Genomic DNA, 26,302 nt, shown 5'->3' on the forward strand with positions numbered 1-26,302 from the left:
GCTCTCTCACATCAATAAGACACCCAAAATTGTATCCTGCTCACTTTCCTGGACTGCCATCTGAGGACGAATAGGTGAAAGATTCTGACCCACAACTAAGCCAAGCCTGAAATCTACATGTGAGAGAGAAAAGACCAGGCTATCCCCGCAAATCAAAAATCTTCAAGTTTCATTTTATCATTTATACAGATACAGGTAGATATCACCTAGAGCTATGTCTACACTACAGACCTTACAGCGTCGTATCTATACCGCTACAGCTGCTCCGCTTTAAGGTCTCCCGTGTAGCCGCTCTACTGCCAGCATAATTAAACCACTCCCAACAAGCGACGGTAGCTACGTCGGCAGGAGAATGTCTCCCGCCAACATAGCACTGTCCACACCAGCATGTTTGTCGGTGAAACTTATGTTGGTCAAGGGTGTTTTTTTTCTCACCCCTGGCCAACAAAGGTTTTACCAACAAAAGTGCTAGTGTAGACAAAGCCTTAGTTCCAAACTAAGGCCTAGTCTACACTTAAAATTGGATGGATCTAGCTATGTTGCTCAGGGCTGCAAAAAATTTCTCACTCTGAGTGCCATGGCTAAGTTGACCTAACCCACCCCCTCAGTGTAGATGCTACCCTCAGAGAGATGGATTAACTGCATTGATGGAAAAACCCTTTCCATCAATGTAGAAAGTGTCTACACTACAGCACTAGCTGCCATAGTGTAGACATACACTAAGACTAATCATGTGAGCTAAAGACATCAAGGCAGTGTGAAAACCTTTCTGTAGAGCAATTTGAGGGTGCTCAAATCACTCCAACACCCATTAGTGTGCATGGGTGTCTATGTGTCACAAACTGCTCCCTGGAGTAGACACTAAATCCCTAAATCTGTTAGTGAGAAAACTGTAGGTTAAATAAGTTATTCTGAAACTGCTATGTGTGGGATTCTAGAAAACATTTTGTATCTGTGCAAGACTGTCAGAAAGATGCAGCCATTGTGTTAACGTGGGGTGGGAAAATAGATTAAATAAACAACAGTGTGATGTAGTTTCTGTGAAGAGTGAAGTTTAATGGGAGAGAGCAGCCAAAGGAGGCCTGGTCTACACTAGATGATTAGGTCGATGTAAGCTGCCTTATGTTGACCTAGCTGTTTCTTCACTTAAATTTGGCTCCTGCTGATGTAAGAGCCTCTCTACACCGATTTAGTAACACCTCCCCGAGCAGTGTAGAGTTAGGGCCATGTAATTAGGTTGACGCGGTGTCAGTGTAGACCCTGTGTTGCTTACATGGACTGTAACTGGCTTTCAGGAGCTGTCCCACAGTGACAATACAATTGATACTAGCACTCCTGGTGAGGACACACCCCACTGACACAGAGCTGAGTGTGCATACACACAAGCAAGTTAATAACTGCTGTGGCTGTTTGCCCATATAAGTTAGGTCGACATAATTTTGTAGTGTAAATATGGCCTATGAAATGATTCTAAGGGCTGTATTTACTTAAAACCAAGGCAAGAACTAGACTTTTAGCTGAATGGCTTAACTTAAAGGGAACAGCTTCTCCCCTTAACCTTCCTGTAGAACACTGAGAGTTGTCTTGTTATAATTAATACAATCACTAATTGTAATTCTCGGCGAGCCAAATAAACTGAACCAGTGACTTTACTGATTATACTTCATTTATAACCTTGATTTAATTATTGCACTGTATTATTGTAAATTAAATTAAGAAAGTTAGGAAAACTATAAGTTAAATTAGCTAGTGACATATTTCATTTAAACATATATTTGCTTTATAACTGTTTGCTTAATGTTTAATACATTTATAAGAGATACACTGGACTGCTTATCTCTCAGAATTTCAGCCAAGACAATTTCGTCGTAGAGGTAAAAGGTGAAGCCATTAAAAAACATTGCTGAGACCATCCTGCATTTTAATTACTTAAAATACCACCTTATTATCGCTACAAAACTAAAAGCAATAAGATGGCAATGACAATGGCCAATCAACATTTTAGTCCTAACTTTATGACATAGAATCATAGAATATCAGGGTTGGAAGGGACCTCAGGAGGTCATCTAGTCCAACCCCCTGCTCAAAGCAGGACCAATCCCCAATTAAATCATCCCAGCCAGGTCTTTGTCAAGCCTGACCTTAAAAACTTCTAAGGAAGGAGATTCTACCACCTCCCTAGGTAACGCATTCCAGTGTTTCACCACCCTCCTAGTGAAAAAGTTTTTCCTAATATCCAATCTAAACCTCCCCCACTGCAACTTGAGACCATTACTCCTTGTCCTGTCATCTTCTACCACTGAGAATAGTCTAGAACCATCCTCTCTGGAACCACCTCTCAGGTAGTTGAAAGCAGCTATCAAATCCCCCCTCATTCTTCTCTTCCGCAGACTAAACAATCCCAGTTCCCTCAGCCTCTCCTCATAAGTCATGTGTTCCAGACCCCTAATCATTTTTGTTGCCCTTCGCTGGACTCTCTCCAATTTTTCCACATCCTTCTTGTAGTGTGGGGCCCAAAACTGGACACAGTACTCCAGATGAGGCCTCACCAATGTCGAATAGAGGGGAATGATCACGTCCCTCGATCTGCTGGCTATGCCCCTACTTATACATCCCAAAATACCATTGGCCTTCTTAGCAACAAGGGCACACTGTTGACTCATATCCAGCTTCTCATCCACTGTCACCCCTAGGTCCTTTTCCGCAGAACTGCTGCCTAGCCATTCGGTCCCTAGTCTGTAGCGGTGCATTGGATTCTTCCGTCCTAAGTGCAGGACCCTGCACTTATCCTTGTTGGACCTCATCAGATTTCTTTTGGCCCAATCCTCCAATTTGTCTAGGTCCCTCTGTATGCTATCCCTACCTGCCACCGTATCTACCACTCCTCCTAGTTTAGTATCATCCGCAAATTTGCTGAGAGTGCAATCCACACCATCCTCCAGATCATTTATGAAGATATTGAACAAAACTGGCCCCAGGACCGACCCTTGGGGCACTCCACTTGATACTGGCTGCCAACTAGACATGGGGGGGACAAAATGGATTTCTAAAAATAAGTACAGATTGAATGTGAGGGTTGGGGAGGTGAAATCTTCATACAATTACTATGTACTGTAAACAATGATATCACCCAGTCATGCCGCACCAGTAATGTTCTATCTAAGGGCAATATTCTGCTCTTCAGATCCACACTCTCTGTGCTTGATTTCTCAGCAAAACTCTCAGTGATTTTCACCAGATAAAGATAAAGATATTGAGTGAAAAATATGCACTGAGGAGGGTTCTGTACTGTGGATAAAAGAACAGAATTTTGCCTTGTGTTTGACGTCAAACACAATTGCCACTGCTTCTGGGATCTTCTAGTAAAGCCATAATTTATAACCATCACTGGGAATGCAGCACAGTAAAAAACAAATGAACAAAACATGAAAACAAAATACTCTTCTCCATCACACTATTATTAGGAAATAGCATTTAGTTTCTATTCCAGTACTGTCTAGCATGCAGTACTGTGACAGGAGCATTGAGGATTAACAGAAACGGGACTGGACTATGCTTGCTGCGTCTTCCTCTTCCTTCTAATAGCTCTCTCCAGCCAAGTCTAGGTTCGTGGGAAAGACTCAGAGAGGGGAGGGAACAGAAGTGGGAAGGTTGATGGCTTTTCTGCTGAGTGGAAGGAGACAAGAAAGAGACAGGAGGTGCCTGTATCCTTCAGTTTAGAGACCCCAGCAGGAATATTTTTGGTATTGTTCTAATTATTTAGTAATAGGATTTTAACTCTCAATCTCTTGGATTTGCGTTAATGCCCAAGCCATCTGATAAGGAACAATAAACTGAGGATTGTACTTTCTGCAAAGGATTAAAAAAAGCTTCAAAATTTTAACGTAAAACCTGTTTCAAGTTTATTCCAAATTCATTAAATCCATTAAACAGAAAACTCATCTAGAGATAAAAATGTACAGGAACAGCTAAAATGAGCAAAAATATTGCCAAGTGTATGTGTTTGGGGGTATATTTTACACACACACACACACATACGCAATTCGTAGGTTAGTAGAAAGCAGCGGATAATACACAGTTTCTGTCACAAAGTAGGATGGGTTCTCCACGTTTCAACAAAGCAGTTATGCTTTACTGTGAGAAAGAAGCACATTTAAAGAATTCCTGGAATTAGTTTGTCTTATAAACAAAACAAAACTTGGTACCAGCATAAACAGTCTGTTCATGTAATCACGGAAAACAACTTCAAAATGCCAAACAATCAGGATACCTTTTAGTTTTACCATACAGTCTACATTGGATTAAAAATGATACAAGCAAGAAGCATTTGGAAAGATTATTTTCTAAAAGGAAGACAAAGCCACACGTTTACTATACAACAGTAGAGGGAACCAGTCAGATCTAAATCACTACTCAGGATCTCCCCCTGGGGCTCAAGAGAAGGGGTCCTTATTTGCTATGTTTTGATTCAAACGTTAAAAAAGGGAACTGACTACACAGGTGAGGTCTCAGCCTGCATTTTCCCCCCTAAATTAACAGTGTCTCTCTCCCACCTTAAAGCAGGCAGAGTACAGAGACATGGAAGTGGAATCAGAAAAAACAGTTTACATTTCTGAAGGAGGGTGTTGCAGGCTGCTTCCTTGAGGTGGGTCAGATCTGTCTTTGCCTACTACCTTTTACAATAAAATTTCTCCCTTCACAAATTATATTTTCCCATTATATTCATCACTTGACCTAAGTTCAAGCTCTAACAATGTGTACCATGCTAATAGTTGGTACAAATGGATGAAATAACTGCCTTTCCTTTAAGAAACATCCCTTATGCCTAGTCCAGTTCAAGGGCAGCTACAGTTCTGAAGAATTTAGTAAATAATAATACCTCACTTTGAAGATGAAGGGCCACAATATGATGATAGGTGTTCTGGGGTGGACTAAGAGTGGGGAGGAGAAGAAGGCACATTTCACAGTAGCCTACACACACAGGAGATAGCCATAATTTTAGCCAAAGGCAGTGAGGAATGTGAGGTGGGCTAATCCTGCTGGCAGTGAACCAGTGGGCCCAGAGGCAAAGCATAGATAGGGATGCTCCTGTATCCCAGCAAGGCCTGTACCTGATGGTTTACCTGTTGCATAGGTGTAGAAAGCCCCCCTGCCACAAGCAAGACACTTAAGCAAGACATTTAGAAGCTTCATCCTGCAAGGTATTGAAAACTCTGACTCCAGTCCAGCAAAACACTTAGAATCATAGATTCCAAGGCCAGAAAGGATCATTGTGATCATCTAGTCTGAGGAGCACAAATAGTTCTATTGGCTTTGTGTGCTTAAAGTTACACATATGGGAGTGTTCATGTACTTAAGTGCTTTGGTTGGATCAGAAGCAGTGCTCAGCACTTTACAGGATTGAGCCCTTAATTTCTCTGTGCCTCAGTTCCTTATTTGTAAAATGGAGATAATAATACACCCTTACTTCACAGGTGTGTTGTGATGCTAAATTAATTAATGTGTTTAGATAGATGTTTCGATAGGTGTTTAGAAAGATTACTGTGAGCAGTGCCAAAGAAAGTCTTGATATGAATGTACTAATTGTCCTGCATTCAGATATGTATTTGTCAGTTTTGCAAGAAATGAATGACCACCCACCATTTGACCTTATTCTGAAGTTTTCCTCTGTGTTGCAAAACTTACTAAAAACAAAATATATTTGTGCTTTCTTTTTTATCTTCCTCTCTCATCTGAAAGTTTAGGTTTTTCTCCCTAATTGCTTGATTAGGGCAGAAACACTGAAGGAACTTTAAGGTAGATCAAATGTTGCCAGCTCCAACCTCATCACTGCTATAACCATGGACAGAAAAAAGAACACCTTTGTTTAGTTAATATTAGGCCAAATCCTCTTGTATTCACTCAGTCAAAATTCTCACTAACTTCTAAGGGAAATGTAACTGAGCAGGGACTGTAGGATTTGCACCTTTATTTCTTTAGGAATTTCAACGTCTCCTCTGACTGCCCCAAATTAACTTTGATTTATAACTTTTACTGGTGTCAAGATCAGTGTGTACTTTCTAGTTACAATTCATAATAGACAATATTCAGATTAGATGGAGATTTTTCTCCCTCCTTTTCTAGGTATTCTAAAGAAAAGGTTTATACAGCGTATTAAACACTAAGCTCTGGTTAGCTGACCATGTGCCCAGTTTAGCTATGCTTTTCATAGTAACAATCACAAACTTAACATAATATGTTAATATCAACTAGTAATAAATCCTGTCTGCAACTTGGCTTAGTTTTTCAAAATACAAATACATACTGGGATATAGCTATGTTTACATTCCAGATGTCATTATCCTGTTCCCTTTCTCCAAGCAATTTAAAATATTTATTATTCTTTACATGTAAATAAAACTTAAAAGCCAACATCCATATATTTTTAGACAGTAATTGATTATTGCAGCCTAACATATCTGTAGGAAAGAGCCAAGAGGTCTTTTGTATATTTTGCAGCATTCTTCCATTGACAGAGGTCACCAAGGCTACTTGCCTATGCTTTATAAGAGACTTCGAAAAAGTGTCTATTTTTTGTCACAGACCCCAGTTTGGGGCCCTACTCACATTACAGGAAAGGGTCTGTAACTTTCTTACCACTATTAAGGCTGATGATCACCTTCAGGATGCAATGCGCAATCACCCTGGTGCATGAAAGAACTGAGGAATGGGGACCTTTGGCTGCCCTTGGCAGTGGGAGTTCCCCATTCCCTCAAACAGAACTTCACTGATCCTAAGTTCTGCTGCCCAAGCAGGGACTAATCCATGACCCATGGTCCTAGGCAATGAGAAGGTTTGGGCAGGTCCATGAGCATTCTATTACCCTTTGGGGGGCAGGTCTCCCAACCTAAGATTAGAATGGACATCTGTCATAAATATAAAGGGAAGGGTAAACACCTTTAAAATCCCACCTGGCCAGAGGAAAAACCCTTTCACCTGTAAAGGGTTAAGAAGCTAGGATAACCTCGCTGGCACCTGACCAACATGACCAATGAGGAGACAAGATACTTTCAAAGCTGGAGGGGGGGAGAAACAAAGGCTCTCTCTGTCTGTGTGATGCTTTTGCCGGGAACAGAAAAGGAATGGAGACTTAGAACTTAGTAAGTAATCTAGCTAGATATGCATTAGATTCTGTTTTGTTTAAATGGCTGATAAAATAAGCTGTGCTGAATGGAACGTATATTCCTGTTTTTGTGTCTTTTTGTAACTTAAGGTTTTGCCTAGAGGGATTCTCTATGTTTTGAATCTGATTACCCTGTAAGGTATTTACCATCCTGATTTTACAGAAGTGATTCTTTTACTTTTCTTCTTCAATTAAAATTCTTCTTTTAAGAACCTGATTGCTTTTTCATTGTTCTTAAGATCCAAGGGTTTGGGTCTGTGTTCACCTATGCAAATTGGTGAGGATTTTTATCAAGCCTTCCCCAGGAAAGGGGGTGTAGGGTTTGGGGAGGATTTTTGGGGGGAAAGACATTTCCAAGTGGGCTCTTTCCCTGTTATATATTTGTTAGACGCTTGGTAGTGGCAGCAATAAAGTCCAAGGGCAAAAGGCAAAATAGTTTGTACCTTGGGGAAGTTTTAACCTAAGCTGGTAAAAATAAGCTTAGCGGGTTTTCATGCAGGTCCCCACATCTGTACCCTAGAGTTCAGAGTGGGGAAGGAAACTTGACAACATCTTTTGTTGCAGAGCCAGACTGGATCATGCAGCTTTGATGGGCTGCACACTGCAGAGGTTTCTAGGGCTTTATATAGTAGTAGAAATGTATATGGTAGTTCATAGAATGGTGGAAGGGAAGGAGGGGGGGGCGGAGTTTCTGTCCCAAACAGCTAACAATCTAATTTAGGAAAACATTAATAAATGGGACAATGGTCAAGGCTTTTCATGTTAGAAGACAGGAAAGTTAAGCCTGACGTTCTTTTAAATCAGGAAATACAACCCTATGGTACATGAACCTAATTAAAGTGCAAGTTCCTTGGCAACTTGATTTTTACTTTTGGCTCTTTTCCTGATTGGAAAGAATGATTGCTATACTCACTGGTTTACAAGGACAGTCATTCTTACTTTCTTAATAGCTTTTGCTTCCAAAATCTTCAGGTTAAGTGGTTCAACCTCAAATTTTATATGATTTTTGAAGAAGGGATGCTGGATCAGTTAATTGTAAAATCAAACAAGCAGTTGCTCAATGAATGAAAAATACAGCAAGGATCAAGTTACTTACTTCTGCACATTTTCCCATCTTCTTGGAGTACAAATCCCTTATGGCATTTGCAGACGTAGGAATGGTCATTATTAATGCAAATATGTTCACAGCCATGATCAACCGTTTTGCAGAGGTCTTTATCTGAGAGAGAGTTAAAATGCTTTTATAAATGGGATTACAAGGACAATCTGCCAGTAAATATCAGATTACTTACTTCTACATGTTTTCCCATCCTCTCTGAGTACAAATCCCTCATGGCACTTGCAGACGTATGAACTGTCAGTATTAACGCAAATATGTTCACAGCCAGGATCAACTGATTTGCAGGGATCCTTAACTGGGAATAGATTAGATATTTAATATTTTATAAATGCAAAAATTACAAGGACAATCTTCCAAGGAAAGGGCACTTAAGATTTTCATTCTCTCATGTAGTAAATATCAGGCTACTTACGTCTGCATGTTTTCCCATCCTTTCTTAGTATGAATCCCTCATGGCACTGGCAGGTGTATGAAATGTCATCATTAACACAAACATGTTCACAGCCATGGTCAATGGACTTACAGAGGTCTTTATCTGAGAATAGTTGAGAGTTGGCTGGTTAGAACTACTTTGCATTTATAAAAGATTAGACGGATATTTCTCAAGTAAGAAAGCAATGAAATTCCTTCTTTTTTGGTCCTCCGAAGACATAAATGTACTACAAAGATCAAGCTACTTACTTCTGCATGTTTTCCCATCCTCTCTTAGCACAAATCCCTCATGGCACTGACAGGTGTATGAATCATCATTATTTACACAAACATGTTCACAACCATGGTTGACTGATTTGCAGACGTTCTTATCTGGGAATAGTTAAAATATTTAATATAGTTTGCTAGTTAAAACATATTTATAAATGCAAAAATTACAAGGACAATCTTCCACAAAGAGAGCAATGAAGTTCCTTCTCTTTTTATCTGATGAAGAAAAAATGTACAGTAAAGACCAAGCTACTTACTTCTGCATGTTTTCCCATCCTCTCTCAGTACAAATCCCTCCTGGCACTTACAGATGTAGGAATTGTCATTATTAACACAAATATGTTCACAGCCATGGTCAAATGACTTGCAGACATCCTTATCTGAGAACAGTTGAGACAGTCTGCTAGTTAAAACACTTCTACAAATACAAACGTTACAAGGATAACCTTCCATTAAAGATCAGACTACTTACTTCTGCAAGTTTTCCCATCCCCCTGCAGTACGAATCCCTTACGGCACTTGCAGATGTAGGAATTGTCCGTATTAACACAAACATGTTCACAACCATGGTCAACTGATTTGCAGAGGTCTTTATCTGAGGATAGTTTAGATATTTAATACATTTTACTAGAGACATTCTTTCAGTAAAAGAGCAACGAAGTTCTTTCTTTGCCTGCTGCACACACAAATGTACGGCAAAAATCAGGTTACTTACTTCTGCATGTTTTCCCATCTTTCCTCAGTGCAAATCCCTCACGGCACTTGCAGATGTATGAATTGTCACTATTAACACAAACATGTTCACAACCATGGTTGACTGATTTGCAGACATTTTTACCTGAGAATAATTTGGACAGAAAAGAAAGTTTGCTCGTTAAAATTTTTATAAATGCAAAGGTTAAAAGTTCTTAGTTTTCCAGTGAAAGAGCCCTGCAGCTCATAATCTTTCAAGTGTTGGCTCAGTGGAATCTGGAAATGCACATCCAACAACCTCTGACTCTTTCATCTTTGTTTTTTAACAAGCAAGCACATCTTTCTCCTCCTCTTAATCCACGGTCTCTTTATTAAGGGGAAAAAATCAGAGAGCACAGTAACTAGGGGCTAGATTTTCAAAGTTGTTTAGGCACCTAAACAGCAGGTAGGCCCCTAGTGGGATTTTCAAAAGTACCTAAGTGTCTAACTCTGACTGAAACCAAGGGGAGTTAGGTGCCTAAATGCCATTGAGGAGCTAGGTGTAGTGCTTTTGAAAATCCCACTAGGTGTCTATGTGAGCACCTAAATACCTTTAAAAAAATCCAGCCCTGGGTCACTGGCCTCTAAGCCCTGGTCTACACTAGGACTTTAGGTCGAATTTAGCAGCGTTAAATCGATGTAAACCTGCACCGGTCCACACAATGAAGCCCTTTATTTCGACTTAAAGGGCTCTTAAAATCGATTTCCTTACTCCACCCCTAACAAGTGGATTAGCGCTTAAATCGACGTTGCCGGCTCGAATTTGGGGTACTGTGGACACAATTCGATGGTATTGGCCTCCGGGAGCTATCCCAGAGTGCTCCATTATGACCACTCTGGACAGCACTCTCAACTCAGATGCACTGGCCAGGTAGAAAGGAAAAGAACCGCGAACTTTTGAATCTCATTTCCTGTTTGGCCAGCGTGGCAAGCTGCAGGTGACCATGCAGAGCTCATCAGCACAGGTGACCATGATGGAGTCCCAGAATCGCAAAAGAGCTCCAGCATGGACCGAACGGGAGGTACGGGATCTGATTGCTGTTTGGGGAGAGGAATCCGTGCTATCAGAACTCCGTTCCAGTTTTCGAAATGCCAAAACCTTTGTCAAAATCTCCCAGGGCATGAAGGACAGAGGCCATAACAGGGACCCGAAGCAGTGCCGCGTGAAACTGAAGGAGCTGAGGCAAGCCTACCAGAAAACCAGAGAGGCAAACAGCCGCTCTGGGTCAGAGCCCCAAACATGCCGCTTCTATGATGAGCTGCATGCCATTTTAGGGGGTTCAGCCACCACTACCCCAGCCGTGTTGTTTGACTCCTTCAATGGAGATGGAGGCAATACGGAAGCAGGTTTTGGGGACGAAGAAGATGATGATGAGGAGGAGGTTGTAGATAGCTCACAGCAAGCAAGCGGAGAAACCGGTTTTCCCGACAGCCAGGAACTGTTTCTCACCCTAGACCTGGAGCCAGTAGCCCCCGAACCCACCCAAGGCTGCCTCCTGGACCCAGCAGGCGGAGAAGGGACCTCTGGTGAGTGTACCTTTTAAAATACTATACATGGTTTAAAAGCAAGCATGTGAAAGGATTACTTTGCCCTGGCATTCGCGGTTCTCCTAGATGTAGTTCTAAAGCCTTTGCAAAAGGTTTCTGGGGAGGGCAGCCTTATTGCGTCCTTCATGGTAGGACACTTTACCACTCCAGGCCGGTAACACTTACTCGGGAATCATTGTAGAACAAAGCATTGCAGTGTATGTTTGCTGGCGTTCGAACAACATCCGTTCTTTATCTCTCTGTGTTATCCTCAGGAGAGTGAGATATAATTCATGGTCACCTGGTTGAAATAGAGTGCTTTTCTTCAGGGGACACTCAGAGGAGCCCATTCCTGCTGGGCTGTTTGCCTGTGGCTAAACAGAAATGTTCCCCGCTGTTAGCCACAGGGAGGGGGGAAGGTTGAGGGGGTAGTCACGCGGTGGGAGGAGGCAAAATGCGACCTTGTAACGAAAGCACATGTGCTATGTATGTAATGTTAACAGCAAGGTTTACCCTGAAAGAGTGTAGCCACTGTTTTATAAAATGTGTCTTTTTAAATACCGCTGTCCCTTTTTTTTTCTCCACCAGCTGCATGTGTTTCAATGATCACAGGATCTTCTCCTTCCCAGAGGCTAGTGAAGCTTAGAACGAAAAAAAAACGCACTCGCGATGAAATGTTCTCCGAGCTCATGCTGTCCTCCCACACTGACAGAGCACAGACGAATGCGTGGAGGCAAATAATGTCAGAGTGCAGGAAAGCACAAAATGACCGGGAGGAGAGGTGGCGGGCTGAAGAGAGTAAGTGGCGGGCTGAAGACAGGGCTGAAGCTCAAATGTGGTGGCAGCGTGATGAGAGGAGGCAGGATTCAATGCTGAGGCTGCTGCAGGATCAAACCAGTATGTTCCAGTGTATGGTTGAGCTGCAGCAAAGGCAGCTGGAGCTCAGACTGCCACTGCAGCCCCTCTGTAACCAACCGCCCTCCTCCCCAAGTTCCATAGCCTCCACACCCAGACGCCCAAGAACGCGGTGGGGGGGCCTCCGGCCAACCAGCCACTCCACCACAGAGGATTGCCCAAAAAAAAGAAGGCTGTCATTCAATAAATTTTAAAGTTGTAAACTTTTAAAGTGCTGTGCTTAAAGTGCTGTGTGGCATTTTCCTTCCCTCCTCCACCATCCCTCCTGGGCTACCTTGGTAGTCATCCCCCTATTTGTGTGATGAATGAATAAAGAATGCATGAATGTGAAGCAACAATGACTTTATTGCCTCTGCAAGCGGTGATTGAAGGGAGGAGGGGCGGGTGGTTAGCTTACAGGGAAGTAGAGTGAACCAAGGGGCGGGGGGCTTCATCAAGGAGAAACAAACAGAACTTTCACACCGTAGCCTGGCCAGTCATGAAACTGGTTTTCAAAGCTTCTCTGATGCGTACCGCGCCCTCCTGTGCTCTTCTAACCGCCCTGGTGTCTGGCTGTGCGTAACCAGCAGCCAGACGATTTGCCTCAACCTCCCACCCTGCCATAAACGTCTCCCCCTTACTCTCACAGATATTGTGGAGCACACAGCAAGCAGTAATAACAGTGGGAATATTGGTTTCGCTGAGGTCTAAGCGAGTCAGTAAACTGCGCCAGCGCGCCTTTAAACATCCAAATGCACATTCTACCACCATTCTGCACTCGCTCAGCCTGTAGTTGAACAGCTCCTGACTACTGTCCAGGCTGCCTGTGTACGGCTTCATGAGCCATGGCATTAAGGGGTAGGCTGGGTCCCCAAGGATACATATAGGCATTTCAACATCCCCAACAGTTATTTTCTGGTCTGGGAATAAAGTCCCTTCCTGCAGCTTTTGAAACAGACCAGAGTTCCTGAAGATGCGAGCATCATGCACCTTTCCCGGCCATCCCACGTTGATGTTGGTGAAACGTCCCTTGTGATCCACCAGAGCTTGCAGCACTATCGAAAAGTACCCCTTGCGGTTTATGTACTCGGCGGCTTGGTGCTCCGGTGCCAAGATAGGGATATGGGTTCCGTCTATAGCCCCACCACAGTTCGGGAATCCCATTGCAGCAAAGCCATCCACTATGACCTGCACATTTCCCAGGGTCACTACCCTTGATATCAGCAGATCTTTGATTGCGTGGGCTACTTGCATCACAGCAGCCCCCACAGTAGATTTGCCCACTCCAAATTGATTCCCAACTGACCGGTAGCTGTCTGGCGTTGCAAGCTTCCACAGGGCTATCGCCACTCGCTTCTCAACTGTGAGGGCTGCTCTCATCTTGGTATTCATGCGCCTCAGGGCAGGGGAAAGCAAGTCACAAAGTTCCATGAAAGTGCCCTTACGCATGCGAAAGTTTCGCAGCCACTGGGAATCGTCCCAGACCTGCAACACTATGCGGTCCCACCAGTCTGTGCTTGTTTCCCGAGCCCAGAATCGGCGTTCCACAGCATGAACCTGCCCCATTAGCACCATGATGCATGCATTGGCAGGGCCCATGCTTTCAGAGAAATCTGTGTCCATGTCCTGATCACTCATGTGACTGCGCTGACGTCGCCTCCTCACCCGGTATCGCTTTGCCAGGTTCTGGTGCTGCATATACTGCTGGATAATGCGTGTGGTGTTTAATGTGCTCCTAATTGCCAAAGTGAGCTGAGCGGCCTCCATGCTTGCCTTGGTATGGCGTCTGCACAGAAAAAAGGCGCGGAACGATTGTCTGCCGTTGCTCTGACGGAGGGAGGGGCGACTGACGACACGGCTTACAGGGTTGGCTTCAGGGAGCTAAAATCAACAAAGGGGGTGTCTTTACATCAAGGAGTATTTCAGGCAGGACTTCACGGAGGGTTCCAATAAGAAATGGTGCACCTAAGTTATCGTTCTTATTGGAACAAGGAGGTTAGCCTGGCCTCTGATTGATACATGGCTAGATTTACCTCGCTGCACCTTCTCTGTGAGTGACTGCAGTGTGACCTAGAAGAATAAGTCCCCTAGATGGGGGGGGGAAGCAAATGAGTACAAAACAAATCTGGTCTATTTCTTGTTTTGATCCACTCCATCTACCTTTTACATCTTTGGCTGGCAGCAGACGGTGCAGAAGGACTGCATGCCATCCACATCTCATGGCTGCTCGGCAGAAGATGGTACAGTACGACTGCTAGCCATCCTCATCTCTTGCCTGCCTGGCAGAAGATGGTACAATACGACTACTAGCAATCCTCATCTATTGCCTGCCTGGCAGAAGATGGTACAGTACGACTGCTAGTAATCCGTATCGCCTGCCTGCTCATCATAAGACGGTTCAATAGGACTGACTGCAGGACTAAAGAGAATGACCTGGTCAAGTCACTCCAAATTTAGTCCCTGCGCCCATGTCTGCCCAGGCGCTCCCAGCCGACGTGGCCAGGAGCACCTCGGACACGACGAGGACGACTACCAGTCGTATTGCACCGTCTGCTGCCAAAAGGCAATGGGTTGCTGCTACTGTTTAGCAATGCCGTACCACGTCTGCCAGCACCCAGGAGACATAGGGTGACGGTTACCTGAGTGGGCTCCATGCTTGCCGTGGTATGGCGTCTGCACAGGTAACTCAGGAAAAAAGGCGCGAAATGATTGTCTGCCCTTGCTTTCACGGAGGGAGGGAGGGAAGGGGGGGCCTGACGATACGTACCCAGAACCACCCGCGACAATGTTTTAGCCCCATCAGAGTGCTCCATTGTGACTGCTCTGGACAGCACTCTCAGATGCCCGATTGTTTACCGTTGCTCTGACGGACGGAGGGGCGACTGACGCTACGGCTTACAGGGTTGGCTTCAGGGAGCTAAAATCAACAAAGGGGGTGTCTTTACATCAAGGAGTATTTCAGGCAGGACTTCACGGAGGGTTCCAATAAGAAATGGTGCACCTAAGTTATCGTTCTTATTGGAACAAGGAGGTTAGCCTGGCCTCTGATTGATACATGGCTAGATTTACCTCGCTGCACCTTCTCTGTGAGTGACTGCAGTGTGACCTAGAAGAATAAGTCCCCTAGATGGGGGGGGGGGGAAGCAAATGAGTACAAAACAAATCTGGTCTATTTCTTGTTTTGATCCACTCCATCTACCTTTTACATCTTTGGCTGGCAGCAGACGGTGCAGAAGGACTGCATGCCATCCACATCTCATGGCTGCTCGGCAGAAGATGGTGCAATAGGACTGCTAGCAGTCCGTATCGCCTGCCCGCTCACCATAAGATGGTTCAATAGGACTGACTGCAGGACTAAAGAGAATGACCTGGTCAAGTCACTCCAAATTTAGTCCCTGCGCCCATGTCTGCCCAGGCGCTCCTGATCGACCTCACAGAGGCGACCAGGAGCACCTCGGACATGACGATGACGGCTACCAGTCGTACTGTACCGTCTGCTACCACAAGGCAAGGGGTTGCTGCTACTGTGTAGCAATGCCGTACCGCGTCTGCCAGCACCCAGGAGACATAGGGTGACGGTTACCTGAGCGGGCTCCATGCTTGCCGTGGTATGGCGTCTGCACAGGTAACTCAGGAAAAAAGGCGCGAAACGATTGTCTGCCCTTGCTTTCACGGAGGGAGGGAGGGAGGGAACGGGGGCCTGACGATATGTACCCAGAACCACCCGCGACAATGTTTTAGCCCCATCAGGCATTGGGATCTCAACCCAGAATTCCAATGGGCAGCGGAGACTGCGGGAACTGTGGGATAGCTACCCACAGTGCAACGCTCCGGAAGTCGACTCTAGCCTCGGTACTGTGGAAGCACTCCGCCGAGTTAATGCACTTAATGCACTTAGAGCATTTTCTGTGGGGACACACACACTCGAATATATAAAACCGATTTCTAAAAAACCGACTTCTATAAATTCGACCTTATTCCGTAGTGTAGACATACCCTAAGGAATAAGCAGATTTTGAACTGTCAAGTTATTTACATTTCAAATCCAGCTTTTCCTGTGAAAACAAGATATTTATCATCATCTTACGATCTTCAAGCAAAAAAACCTGCTGACCAGAACCAGAACACTCAGGCTTTTTCCCTCTGTGGTTAAATAGATATTTGTCTTTTTGTAATAAAATAGGATTACAAAAGTTCAGTTTACATGGTGTTTAAGGTTGGTGTAAATGATCTGTTGTATTATGTGCTGTGATACCCACAGGAAATCGTCAGCTGATAATGGGTAGACAGATGGCCAGTGAGGACTGCTGATATTTCATTTAATTTTAGCTATACCTTATATTTAAAACAAAACAAAAATTAAAAGCTATACAATCATGTACTAAATATATTTGTTATGCTCATTTTCCTTCCCTTTCTCTCTCTCTTTGTTACACTCCCTTGTTTCAGCTTGTTTTAAATTAAAGTCCTGCACAGAGCTTGTCACAGGATCCACTCAACATAGCGTGCCTCCTGCTGGCCATTCTGGGGATTAGCACCTTCCAGCGGCTGCACACACCTCTGGCAGCTTGTTGCACACTCCGTTGCTGCTCTCTCTCCAGGAGCTACAGCTTCCACTTTGTGACTTGGCTCTCCGGTCAGCTCACTGTGCTCTTCCCCTTGTGGGTATCAAAGTCTTTCAGGGCAAACTGTCTCAAGTAGTCCACGCTCCGCTGTCTGGTCTGTGCCACTTCCCCAGTGGCTTTGTGGAAACTGGGGCCTGCCCTCTACTCTGGCTTCCAGTTCAGGGGTCCTCTCATCAGCAGCCAAAGTCTGCACTATCCTATTCCTTGCTGCTTTTCCTAAGCCCTTCTTACCCTTTCTGGCTCTCCCTCCTCTCTGGGTTTGCCAGCCAAAAATCCCTTCTCCCAGGGGGTAACTGTAGGCTGCTTGCCGTTGTGATCCCAAACACACCTCTCTTCTCCCAGGGAATGACTGCAGACTACTTCCCCGCAGGCTCCTCTGTTATCAGCTTCCTGTCTTTATAAACCACACCCAGCTTCTTCCTCCTCAACTGGGCCCCCTCATCCAATCAGGGGATTATTCAGCTGTAGCCTGTCTGGTTAATTAGCCCCCCTCCTCATCTTGGCCTACATTAACCCTTTCAGGGCACGTTTGGGGTGAACACCCCATCACAGAGCTCAATGCCAATGCAGGAGTCTGCTTGCACGTAACTTCTTGCAGGATCTGGGCCTCAGGTTGTATATACTTTAGGGAAGGGAGCATGTCTTTCTATATGTTTGCATAGTTTCGCACAATGGGGCTCCAATGCTGATTGTGGTTTTAATACAAACAGTAAATAATATTATCAATTTATCACTGTAGTACAGTGGTGGGCAACCTGCGGCCCACCGGCTGCATGCAGCCCGTCAAGATAAACGGCTGGTGGGCCGGTGGGCCACCAGACCGTTTGTTTACATTTTCATGGCCACCCGCAGCTCCCAATGGCTGCAGTTCACCTGGCCGCCACTTCCTGCAGCTCCCATTGGCTGGGAACAGCGAACCGCGTCCCCTGGGAGCTATGGGTGGCTGTGCAAATGTAAACAAACGGTCTGGCAGCCCGCCAGCGGATTACCCTGACGGGCTGCGGGCCACAGGTTGCCCACCATTGCTGTAGTATCTGAGTCTTTTAAAAGCTTTCCTAATAACATGCTTTTTAACATCAGATGTGAACCATTTTAACGGATTAGTCCCCAAACAACTGGGAATACAATTACATTACTATACACATTATATCTAGGTGGCTTTTAAAGAAGTAAAGTACAGCGATTGAGCACTAGAGAAGGCTGCAATACTGAAGTAAATTTGGCAATGATTTTTTCAGACTTTCATTTCATTTCATTACAGTCTTGCCCAAATTATGCAATCCCTTTTTAACGTTCTTTGTCACACAAGTGGGGCAAAGAAATGGAAACGCCATTCATATTGTGAGCTCCTTGGTTGCAGTACAAGGAGCGAGGCCGTAGAAATGTTAAATTTTTTTAACCTAGTTTGTGGAGAAAATTACTGTTGCCTGTTGCAAAATACAAATCTGTACTAATGTACCTTTGGTCCCCAGTTTCATCCCAGAGTCCAGCTTCAGGGCTACTCATTTACATCACACATACTGATTTTATACTGTACAGTTGCAGGCAACAAAAGATATGGCACCATGTCACTTGGTCTGATAAAAACTTACGTTTACAAGTTTTCCCATCATCACGAAGCTCATATCCTTCAAAGCACTGACAAGTATAAGATTTTTCACTGTTTACACACAAATGTTCACAACCAGGGTCACTCAGTGCACAATAGTCCACTCCTGAAAATGATATGGAGTTGTAAGAAGAAGTTAAAAATTCATGAATTAGCAGCTGGTTGTCTCTAATACAGCTGCATGATATATCAACAAGCAAATACTGTATTGTTTGAACAATAATTCAGTTCTTTTTCAAAAATAAATATACCTTTCAGAAACATCAAAGGAGTTTTTAGGTATGATTTAGCGTGGTCTCTGTGGGCAGAGGTGAGAAAAAGCTATCTTTCTGTTTGCAATAGCTCAGAAAAGAGAGTCCAGATACTTCAATACTTTTTGATTAACTATAAAGATATTTTGCTAATTATGTCATATAGTAACATACAGTAACAACCACCAGGTATCAAAACAACAGAGGTTTTCTTCTAAACATTCACCTTTCACTGATGATTCAGCATACATACTTGATGTGAAAACATGGAGGTGGGTGAGTCCCAGAACTCTCAGTGTACCTGATCTCATTGACATCAATGGATTTGGGATTAGACCATGTGAGCTTTGATGCTGAACAATAATTAACACAAATCATTTTAATTCAGTTACATTTGTCTTCTTAACTTTCCTACGGATTTTCTTTTCTTTAACATGAGACCTAGTGCTCTCAGAGTTCCATACTCGGCACTCCGTCCAGCTGTGTGTGAGCTCTGCTGCATATGGAGTTCCATTTGCTATAGTTGCTAGATGTCAGAGCAGAAGCCAGTTTATTACTAGGGTGTTCCCAGTATTTATGATAGCAGTCTCTTGATTCAGAAGTGGTATATATTAAACACATCTATTCAGCTGCTCATTTAACAGTTATCTGAAAGACCCAAAAATCTTTTATGATAATCTAAAAAGATTGCCCATGTGATTTTAACAGGGTCAGCTGGAGCTCAGGAGCAGAACAAAGTCTGTTCCCAAACAGATGTGCAGAGAGGGGTAAATCAGCAAGTAGAAGAAATACTCAAGAGGGATCAAATTCAGTGCCCAGAGGAGTCCAGGAGTCACTGTATAGCTTTAATGCTTCTGATGGGAATCCAAGTAATACCTGGAGGAAACTAAATCGCCAGAGTTTAAAAACATCTTTTCTGCTACCAAGGAAATAGGATTTTCCATAGGAAAGTTGATATAATTCTTAAAACAGCAGCTCAGCTTCTTCCCTATATCCACTGGTTCTGCTCGAAGCCGTGGAGCCATCCCTCTCCTCTTTCTGCACAGAAGGCAGGAGTCTGTCCTGGTAGCATTAGTTACCCCTCTTCTGGAGGGGTGGATGGATGGATGGATCTCTGTGGACTTCAGGGGGCAGGAGATGGAGGAGCAAAGGTGTTTCCACTCTCTGATTTGCATTATCTTCCCCTGGATCCTCTCTGTGACTGCAGCTGTGCTGTTGCAGGGGGACCTTGCTAATGGTAGTTTGACTCGCTGAAACTTTGTTGCCCAATGGCAGGGAAAGCAGCAGATTCAGGAGCTGTCCATGCAATCAACAGGCTTGGGGAACTGAGGAGGGGGGAAAGGCAGATAGAGTGGCCACCAAAATCTTTGGTGAGGCCTGCCAAACCCCTCTGACCAGTGGGGATAATTCCAGGAAGAGTCAGCAAGGCAAAATTCACCGAGTTTTCCTTTCTCATTGGCCCCTTCTGCAGATTTTTCCACTGAAGCGGGCAATTACTCTACTAATTCTATTAAACTGGAGTGAATCTTAACACTCATTAGCTATATTAAGAATAGAAACATTGCTAGGGCAAGTTTAATTTCTGATGTATTGAGGCTCCTATGAAGGCTGCATTAGTGACATCTCTACTGAGGACTTGAAGCTCCTGAATAAAGAAGAAAGTCACTTAACAGAATGTGTTCATCCACACGCAGGGCTTCCAGAGCATCATGATTTGTACCTGTATCCACACACACAAGAGGGGTAGAAGATGATGAAAGCAGCAGCACGAAATTTGTGAAGAGGGCCAATGAGCTGGCTGGCATTAGAATAATATCTACAATAGATCACTCACCAAAACCCTCCTCTTCAACAGCAAAGAGGACAGGATAAGAATGCCCAGTAACATCTTCCTCCCTGCCAGCAGGAGAGAAGAACAGACAGCCAGAGATCCTGAGTGAAGGGTAAATGAGACAGAGGCCTTCCCCCACCAAAGAGATTTTAGAACTGCAGCCTGAAGATGGACACTAAGTTGCTGTCTGCAATGCAATCTGCTATCGCTCACTGACCTACCAGCAGAGAGATCCTGGAGCCCAGGAGCTGAAGAGGTATGTATGTGGGGGAAGGCACATGGAGCAAGAGCACTGAAAACAGATTTTCCCAGGAAGCACTTATTTGGTCTCTCAGAATACAGGAACATTTGAGTGCAGATCTCTTAGTGCATGTGGTCTTTGTGGGAAGATACATATTTAATGGAGAGTGAGGATGCACGTTCTTCGGAGGACTTTGTACATACCTGTATTTTGTGGAAGATGGATAGCATAGCCTATGTTGTGTAGGATGCCTGACTAGATGATCATAATGGTCCTTTTTGGCCTTAAAAAATCTATAAATATGTATCTGCAACCAGGAATGAGAGGATTTTTTTTTACATATATGGGGCGTGAAGATACTTGGGGAGCATGGACTCTTGTAAGTATATTTCTATGGTCTGTACAGTTGTTTATTAATAATTCAGCTGGGATTTTCACAGGAACCTGAAGGGAATTAGGTGCCCAAATTTCACTGATTTATGCGCCTAACTTCCTTGGACTCTTTTGAAAACCCCAGCCTTGTAATTTCATTGGCCAGACTTCTATTTCTAATTCCATCTTCCTGTAACTATCCATGCACAGGTGCCAACTTCTAGTTTGCTCTGGGGGTACTCCTCCCCTGCTCCAGCCCGAGAGCCCACTCCACTCCACCCCTACCACATAGGCCTTGCCCTCACCCTGTCTCTTCCCCACCCCTGCTCCACCCCCTCCCCGAGGCCCCCACGTGCCCACCGCCACTCTCTGCCCTCCCCCAAGTCCCTCACTAAGCTGCCAAACAGCTGTTTGGAGGCAGCCACCGAACAGCTGTTAGTCGGTGTGGCCTGACAGCTATTTGGTGATGCCCCTGATTAGCTCATTGGGGGCACCGCCGAACAGCTGTGGCTGCTGGGTGCTGAGTACACACTATTTTTTTCCATGGGTGCTCCAGCCCCACACACCCATGGAGTTCTCCATGAGTACTCAGAATTTGTTCTCATTATTCCATGCATTTTAAAAATGCAGAATTCAAGCACAATTTGAAGATTCGGCGCACTCCTTATATGACAATGTACACACTCAGCAACGGCAGAAAAAACGACTTTCAAACTGAGCTACTTCAAATTTACAGTCTCAGCTGCTCAACTGGAAGCACAGTTTGATGCAGAATAAGCTATTGTCTCTGCTTTTCTTAAAGTTACTAGGAGTTCTTAGTCATTGGATGAGAAGCAAATATATTGTCTTGGATAAAAAGGTGGCTAGGAAACGGAAAGCAAAGAGAAGGATTAAATGGTAAATTTTCATCATGGCAAAAGCTTAGCAGCAGGGTGCCTCAAGGTTGTTTAACATTTTTACTAATTATCTGTAAAAAGGGGGTAGATAGTGAGGTAGCCAAAACTGCAGATTACTTATTTATGTTAGTCAAGACCAGAGAGGCCTGTGAGGAACTTCTGAAAGATCAAAACAAGCTAAGTGAACGGACAATATGATGCCAAATGAAATTCAATGTAGCTAAATGCAAAATAATGAACATTGCAGGAAAAAAAATTGAAGTCCTTAAGTACTTGTACACTTTACAGGATTCTAAATTCACTCAAGAAAGGGACCTGGGCATCACTGTAGATGTCAATACATAGCCGTGGTCTAAAAAGCTAACAAATGTTTCAGTGCATAAGGAATGGGATGCTGAATAATACGGAAACTATTATAATGCTATTATATAAATTAATCGTGTGGCATCATCTGGAATACTGTGTGCAGTACTGGTCATGCCATCTCAAAAAGGCTACTGCAGAACTAAAGGAGATTCAGAAAGGCACAACAAGAAAGATCTCTGGAAAAACTCTCAGATGAAGAGGCACTGAAAAGATTGGGACTGTCACCTTAGAAAGAAGACGAATAAGAGGGAACAAGATTAAATTATATATAAAATAATGAACAGGGTATAGAGAAGACAGATCATGAGCTTCTGTTCTCCCTATCTCATAACACAAGAACAAGGGGACATTAAATAAATTAAAACGTGGAAAGTTAAAAAATCACTAAAAGGAAATACTTTTTCATACAATAAATAATGAAACTGTGAAACTGTCTGCTACTGTCAGTCATTGAGGGCCAGAACCTAACAAGAGTCAAATTATCCAGAGTTGTCACAATTAATGATGATAAAAATGTTTTGGAAGGGATATCAAGCCTCATGTTTTAGAACTTATGTCAATCTCTAACTATTATAGACCAGGATGAGACCTAATGTGGGGGACAGATTACCCCATATCTGTCTACTGCAGGGTTCTCGCATCTTTCTCTGAAGCATTTGGTACTGGCCACTGTCAGAGACAGAATAGAGGACTACATAGACCTTGGGTCTGATGCAGCGTATCAATTCCAATGTTCCTAGTGTTTGTTTGCTTCCCTCCGCTTTCATTCTGATCAAAGAAATAATCAAGAGACTTACGTGTGCAGGTTTTTAGGTCTTCATTAATGATGAATCCTTCAGAACACTGACAGACATATGAATCGCCTGTGTTCAGGCACAGCTGCTCACAGCCATGGTTGTTCTCAGCACAGTGATCCACTCCTAATGGTTTATGTTAGGAATTAAGAAAACACATTAGAGAGTTAAAGACCAAAACCATGACATAGTACTAAGTGCTTCAGAATCTTTGTACATATGATTATCAAGAAAAAAAATCATAAACGTTTGCACTTACATAGCTAACCCATCTAAGGATCCATTTGAGAAACATGAGTTAATTTATCCTTATAACAGCTCAGTGAGGTAGGTATTTATTATCCCTATGTTACAGACAATGAATGTAAGGCATGGAAAAGTGACGACTTGCCCATAATCACAAAGGGAATCTGCAACAGAGTTGGGAATAGAGAACCCAGGAGTCCTAACAGTGTTATGCCTAAACCACGAGGCTATGCTCTCTTTTTCACACACAGAAATCTTTTCTTTGTTCACGACACGTTTTTCTCAGACAGTAAATGTGAGTGTTAGTCATTTATGAGTTTCAATTTATTCCACAACAATTAGAGGATTATGAGTCAATTCTGTTTAAACTGACAGATATAGTAATTTAAAAATATTCTTTTGCTGCTAGGTTCTATCTGCTAAAGCCAAAATATGGGACACTTAAAAACGGAGAGTGTAGGGGACTTAATGTAACCACTTTGCATTTTATTGATTCTGTATTTGTGATGGAAATGGTCTCTATAAAAACCAAATATATGTGTGAATTTGAGTTTAAAGTCTGCCCTGTATGTCCTAACAAGGGACAATTAAGAGGTATGGTTAATAGTTCATAAAGCAAGATATGTGCTTGTGTGAAGGTGCTGTGTAACTCTGCTGATTTTGTAAAAATACAGAGCAAAGCACTTTTTAGCAAGAAAAAATCTTAAAAGCTTTTTATAGCAAGCTTCCCCCTTAACATTTTATAGTGGACATTCTTCACTATTCTTAGTCACATGGGTGAACTTCACCCTAAGTCAACGTGACTGTATTCAGTGTTACCCAATATAAATGTGGTCTATTATGTCTCAATTCCCCAAAGCCTTTAAAGATGCAAAAATTTACTGGATTATCAGAGTCATATCCATAGCCATTTGCTAAGCCTAATAAGGCCTCCTCTATTGTGTAAGATTGAGTTTTTTTTTAAATTATATATAATATATTTACAGAAATCTGTCCCGATTTAACATCATACATAGTTACAAATACTGTTGGCCTGAACAAGTGAAGCTGAGATTGAAGTTTTTACTAGTTACAATAAGTTCCAGTTGGCACATTCTCCTTTTTTCCATAAGTTTACATCATCATAAGTGGAGCTGTGCTTTGGGGCCGTTGTACAAGAGAAATGCAAAACAACCAAAATAAACAAACCACTATCCTATCTGGCAGATTACAGTCTCAGATCACCATCATCTGTTACAAATAAAAGATGCCAATTGTAATATGTATTATTGATATCACTTTTAAAATCTAAACCTTCTAGCTTCTCACACTAAATCTTTCCTTATGTTCTTTTAAGTAACAAAATAATCACAAATTATAGTTGTCACCAGGCTTCTGGAACTATAGTAACTATAAACTTAGGTCAACATGTTTTGATACCTAAATCTGCAAAAATAAAAACTGTAATACTAAAAAAGAGAAAAGGGCCAAGATTTTCAAAAGCGACCAGTAAATTGGGTTGCCTCAAGTGTGGCATGCCCTACTGGTGACACCTCAAAGGGGCCTAATTTTCAGAAAGAGCTAAGCACCTTCCCACCTGAAAATCAAACCACATTGTCTGTCAAGGTTCCTCCCCCACTCTGAACTCTAGGGTACAGATGTGGGGACCTGCATGAAAAACCTCCTAAGCTTATCTTTACCAGCTTAGGTCAAAACTTCCCCAAGGTACAAAATATTCCACCCGTCGTCCTTGGATTGGCCGCTACCACCACCAAACTAATACTGGTTACTGGGGAAGAGCTGTTTGGACGCGTCTTTCCCCCCCAAAATACCTCCCAAAACCTTGCACCCCACTTCCTGGACAAGGTTTGGTAAAAAGCCTCACCAATTTGCCTAGGTGACTACAGACCCAGACCCTTGGATCTTAAGAACAATGAACAATCCTCCCAACACTTGCACCCCCCCTTTTCTGGGAAATGTTGGATAAAAAGCCTCACCAATTTGCATAGGTGACCACAGACCCAAACCCTTGGATCTGAGAACAATGAAAAAGCATTCAGTTTTCTTACAAGAAGACTTTTAATAAAAATAGTAGTAAATAGAAATAAAGAAATCCCCCCTGTAAAATCAGGATGGTAGATACCTTACAGGGTAATTAGATTCAAAAACATAGAGAACCCCTCTAGGCAAAACCTTAAGTTACAAAAAAGATACACAGACAGAAATAGTTATTCTATTCAGCACAGTTCTTTGCTCAGCCATTTAAAGAAACCATAATCCAACACGTACCTAGCTAGATTACTTACTAAAAGTTCTAAGACTCCATTCCTGGTCTATCCCCGACAAAGACAGACTATAGACAGACACACAGACCCTTTGTTTCTCTCCCTCCTCCCAGCTTTTGAAAGTATCTTGTCTCCTCATTGGTCATTTTGGTCAGGTGCCAGCGAGGTTACCTTTAGCTTCTTACCCCTTTACAGGTGAGAGGAGCTTTCCCCTGGCCAGGAGGGATTTCAAAGGGGTTTACCCTTCCCTTTATATTTATGACACGCCCCCCAAATCTCAGCTAGGGTGAAACACTGGCTGGGATTTCTTCCTGGAGCTCTAGGAAAACAGAGTTAATAAGACACATGCATCTCTAAATATACTACCAAGTACATAAAGACTAAGAATATTTTCTACATCTCAAGGACGATTTTAACCAGTTGATTCTGGGAAACTTTCACGGGAGAGTGCATCAGCCACTTTGTCTGAAGCTCCTGAGATGTGTTGGATGTCAAAATCAAAATCTTGGAGAGATAAACTCCACCGAAGAAGTTTTTTGTTAGTTTCTTTGACGGTGTGAAGCCACTTCAGTGCAGCATGGTCGGTTTGCAGGTGGAAACGCTGTCCCCAAACATATGGGCGTAGCTTTTCCAGAGCGTAGACAATGGCGTAACATTCTTTTTCAGTGAT

The 26,302-nt window shown here is 43.2% G+C and overlaps 1 protein-coding gene across 1 annotated transcript in view; it reads right to left on the reverse strand.

Annotated features, from left to right (window-relative positions):
- MATN2 (matrilin 2) overlaps nucleotides 1-26,302 on the reverse strand; it is a 127,819-nt gene that overhangs the window by 13,878 nt on the left and 87,639 nt on the right. Inside the window, exons 9-17 of the mRNA XM_077808671.1 lie at nucleotides 23,126-23,248; nucleotides 18,355-18,477; nucleotides 9,700-9,822; nucleotides 9,457-9,579; nucleotides 9,242-9,364; nucleotides 8,964-9,086; nucleotides 8,695-8,817; nucleotides 8,455-8,577; nucleotides 8,259-8,381 (exon numbers count right to left, since the gene is read on the reverse strand). Coding sequence (XP_077664797.1) covers nucleotides 8,259-8,381; nucleotides 8,455-8,577; nucleotides 8,695-8,817; nucleotides 8,964-9,086; nucleotides 9,242-9,364; nucleotides 9,457-9,579; nucleotides 9,700-9,822; nucleotides 18,355-18,477; nucleotides 23,126-23,248 — 1,107 coding nt within the window. The remainder of the gene's footprint in view (nucleotides 1-8,258; nucleotides 8,382-8,454; nucleotides 8,578-8,694; nucleotides 8,818-8,963; nucleotides 9,087-9,241; nucleotides 9,365-9,456; nucleotides 9,580-9,699; nucleotides 9,823-18,354; nucleotides 18,478-23,125; nucleotides 23,249-26,302) is intronic.

The sequence above is a fragment of the Eretmochelys imbricata genome, chromosome 2 (genome assembly GCF_965152235.1).
Source record: "Eretmochelys imbricata isolate rEreImb1 chromosome 2, rEreImb1.hap1, whole genome shotgun sequence".
Classification (NCBI taxonomy): domain Eukaryota; kingdom Metazoa; phylum Chordata; order Testudines; family Cheloniidae; genus Eretmochelys; species Eretmochelys imbricata.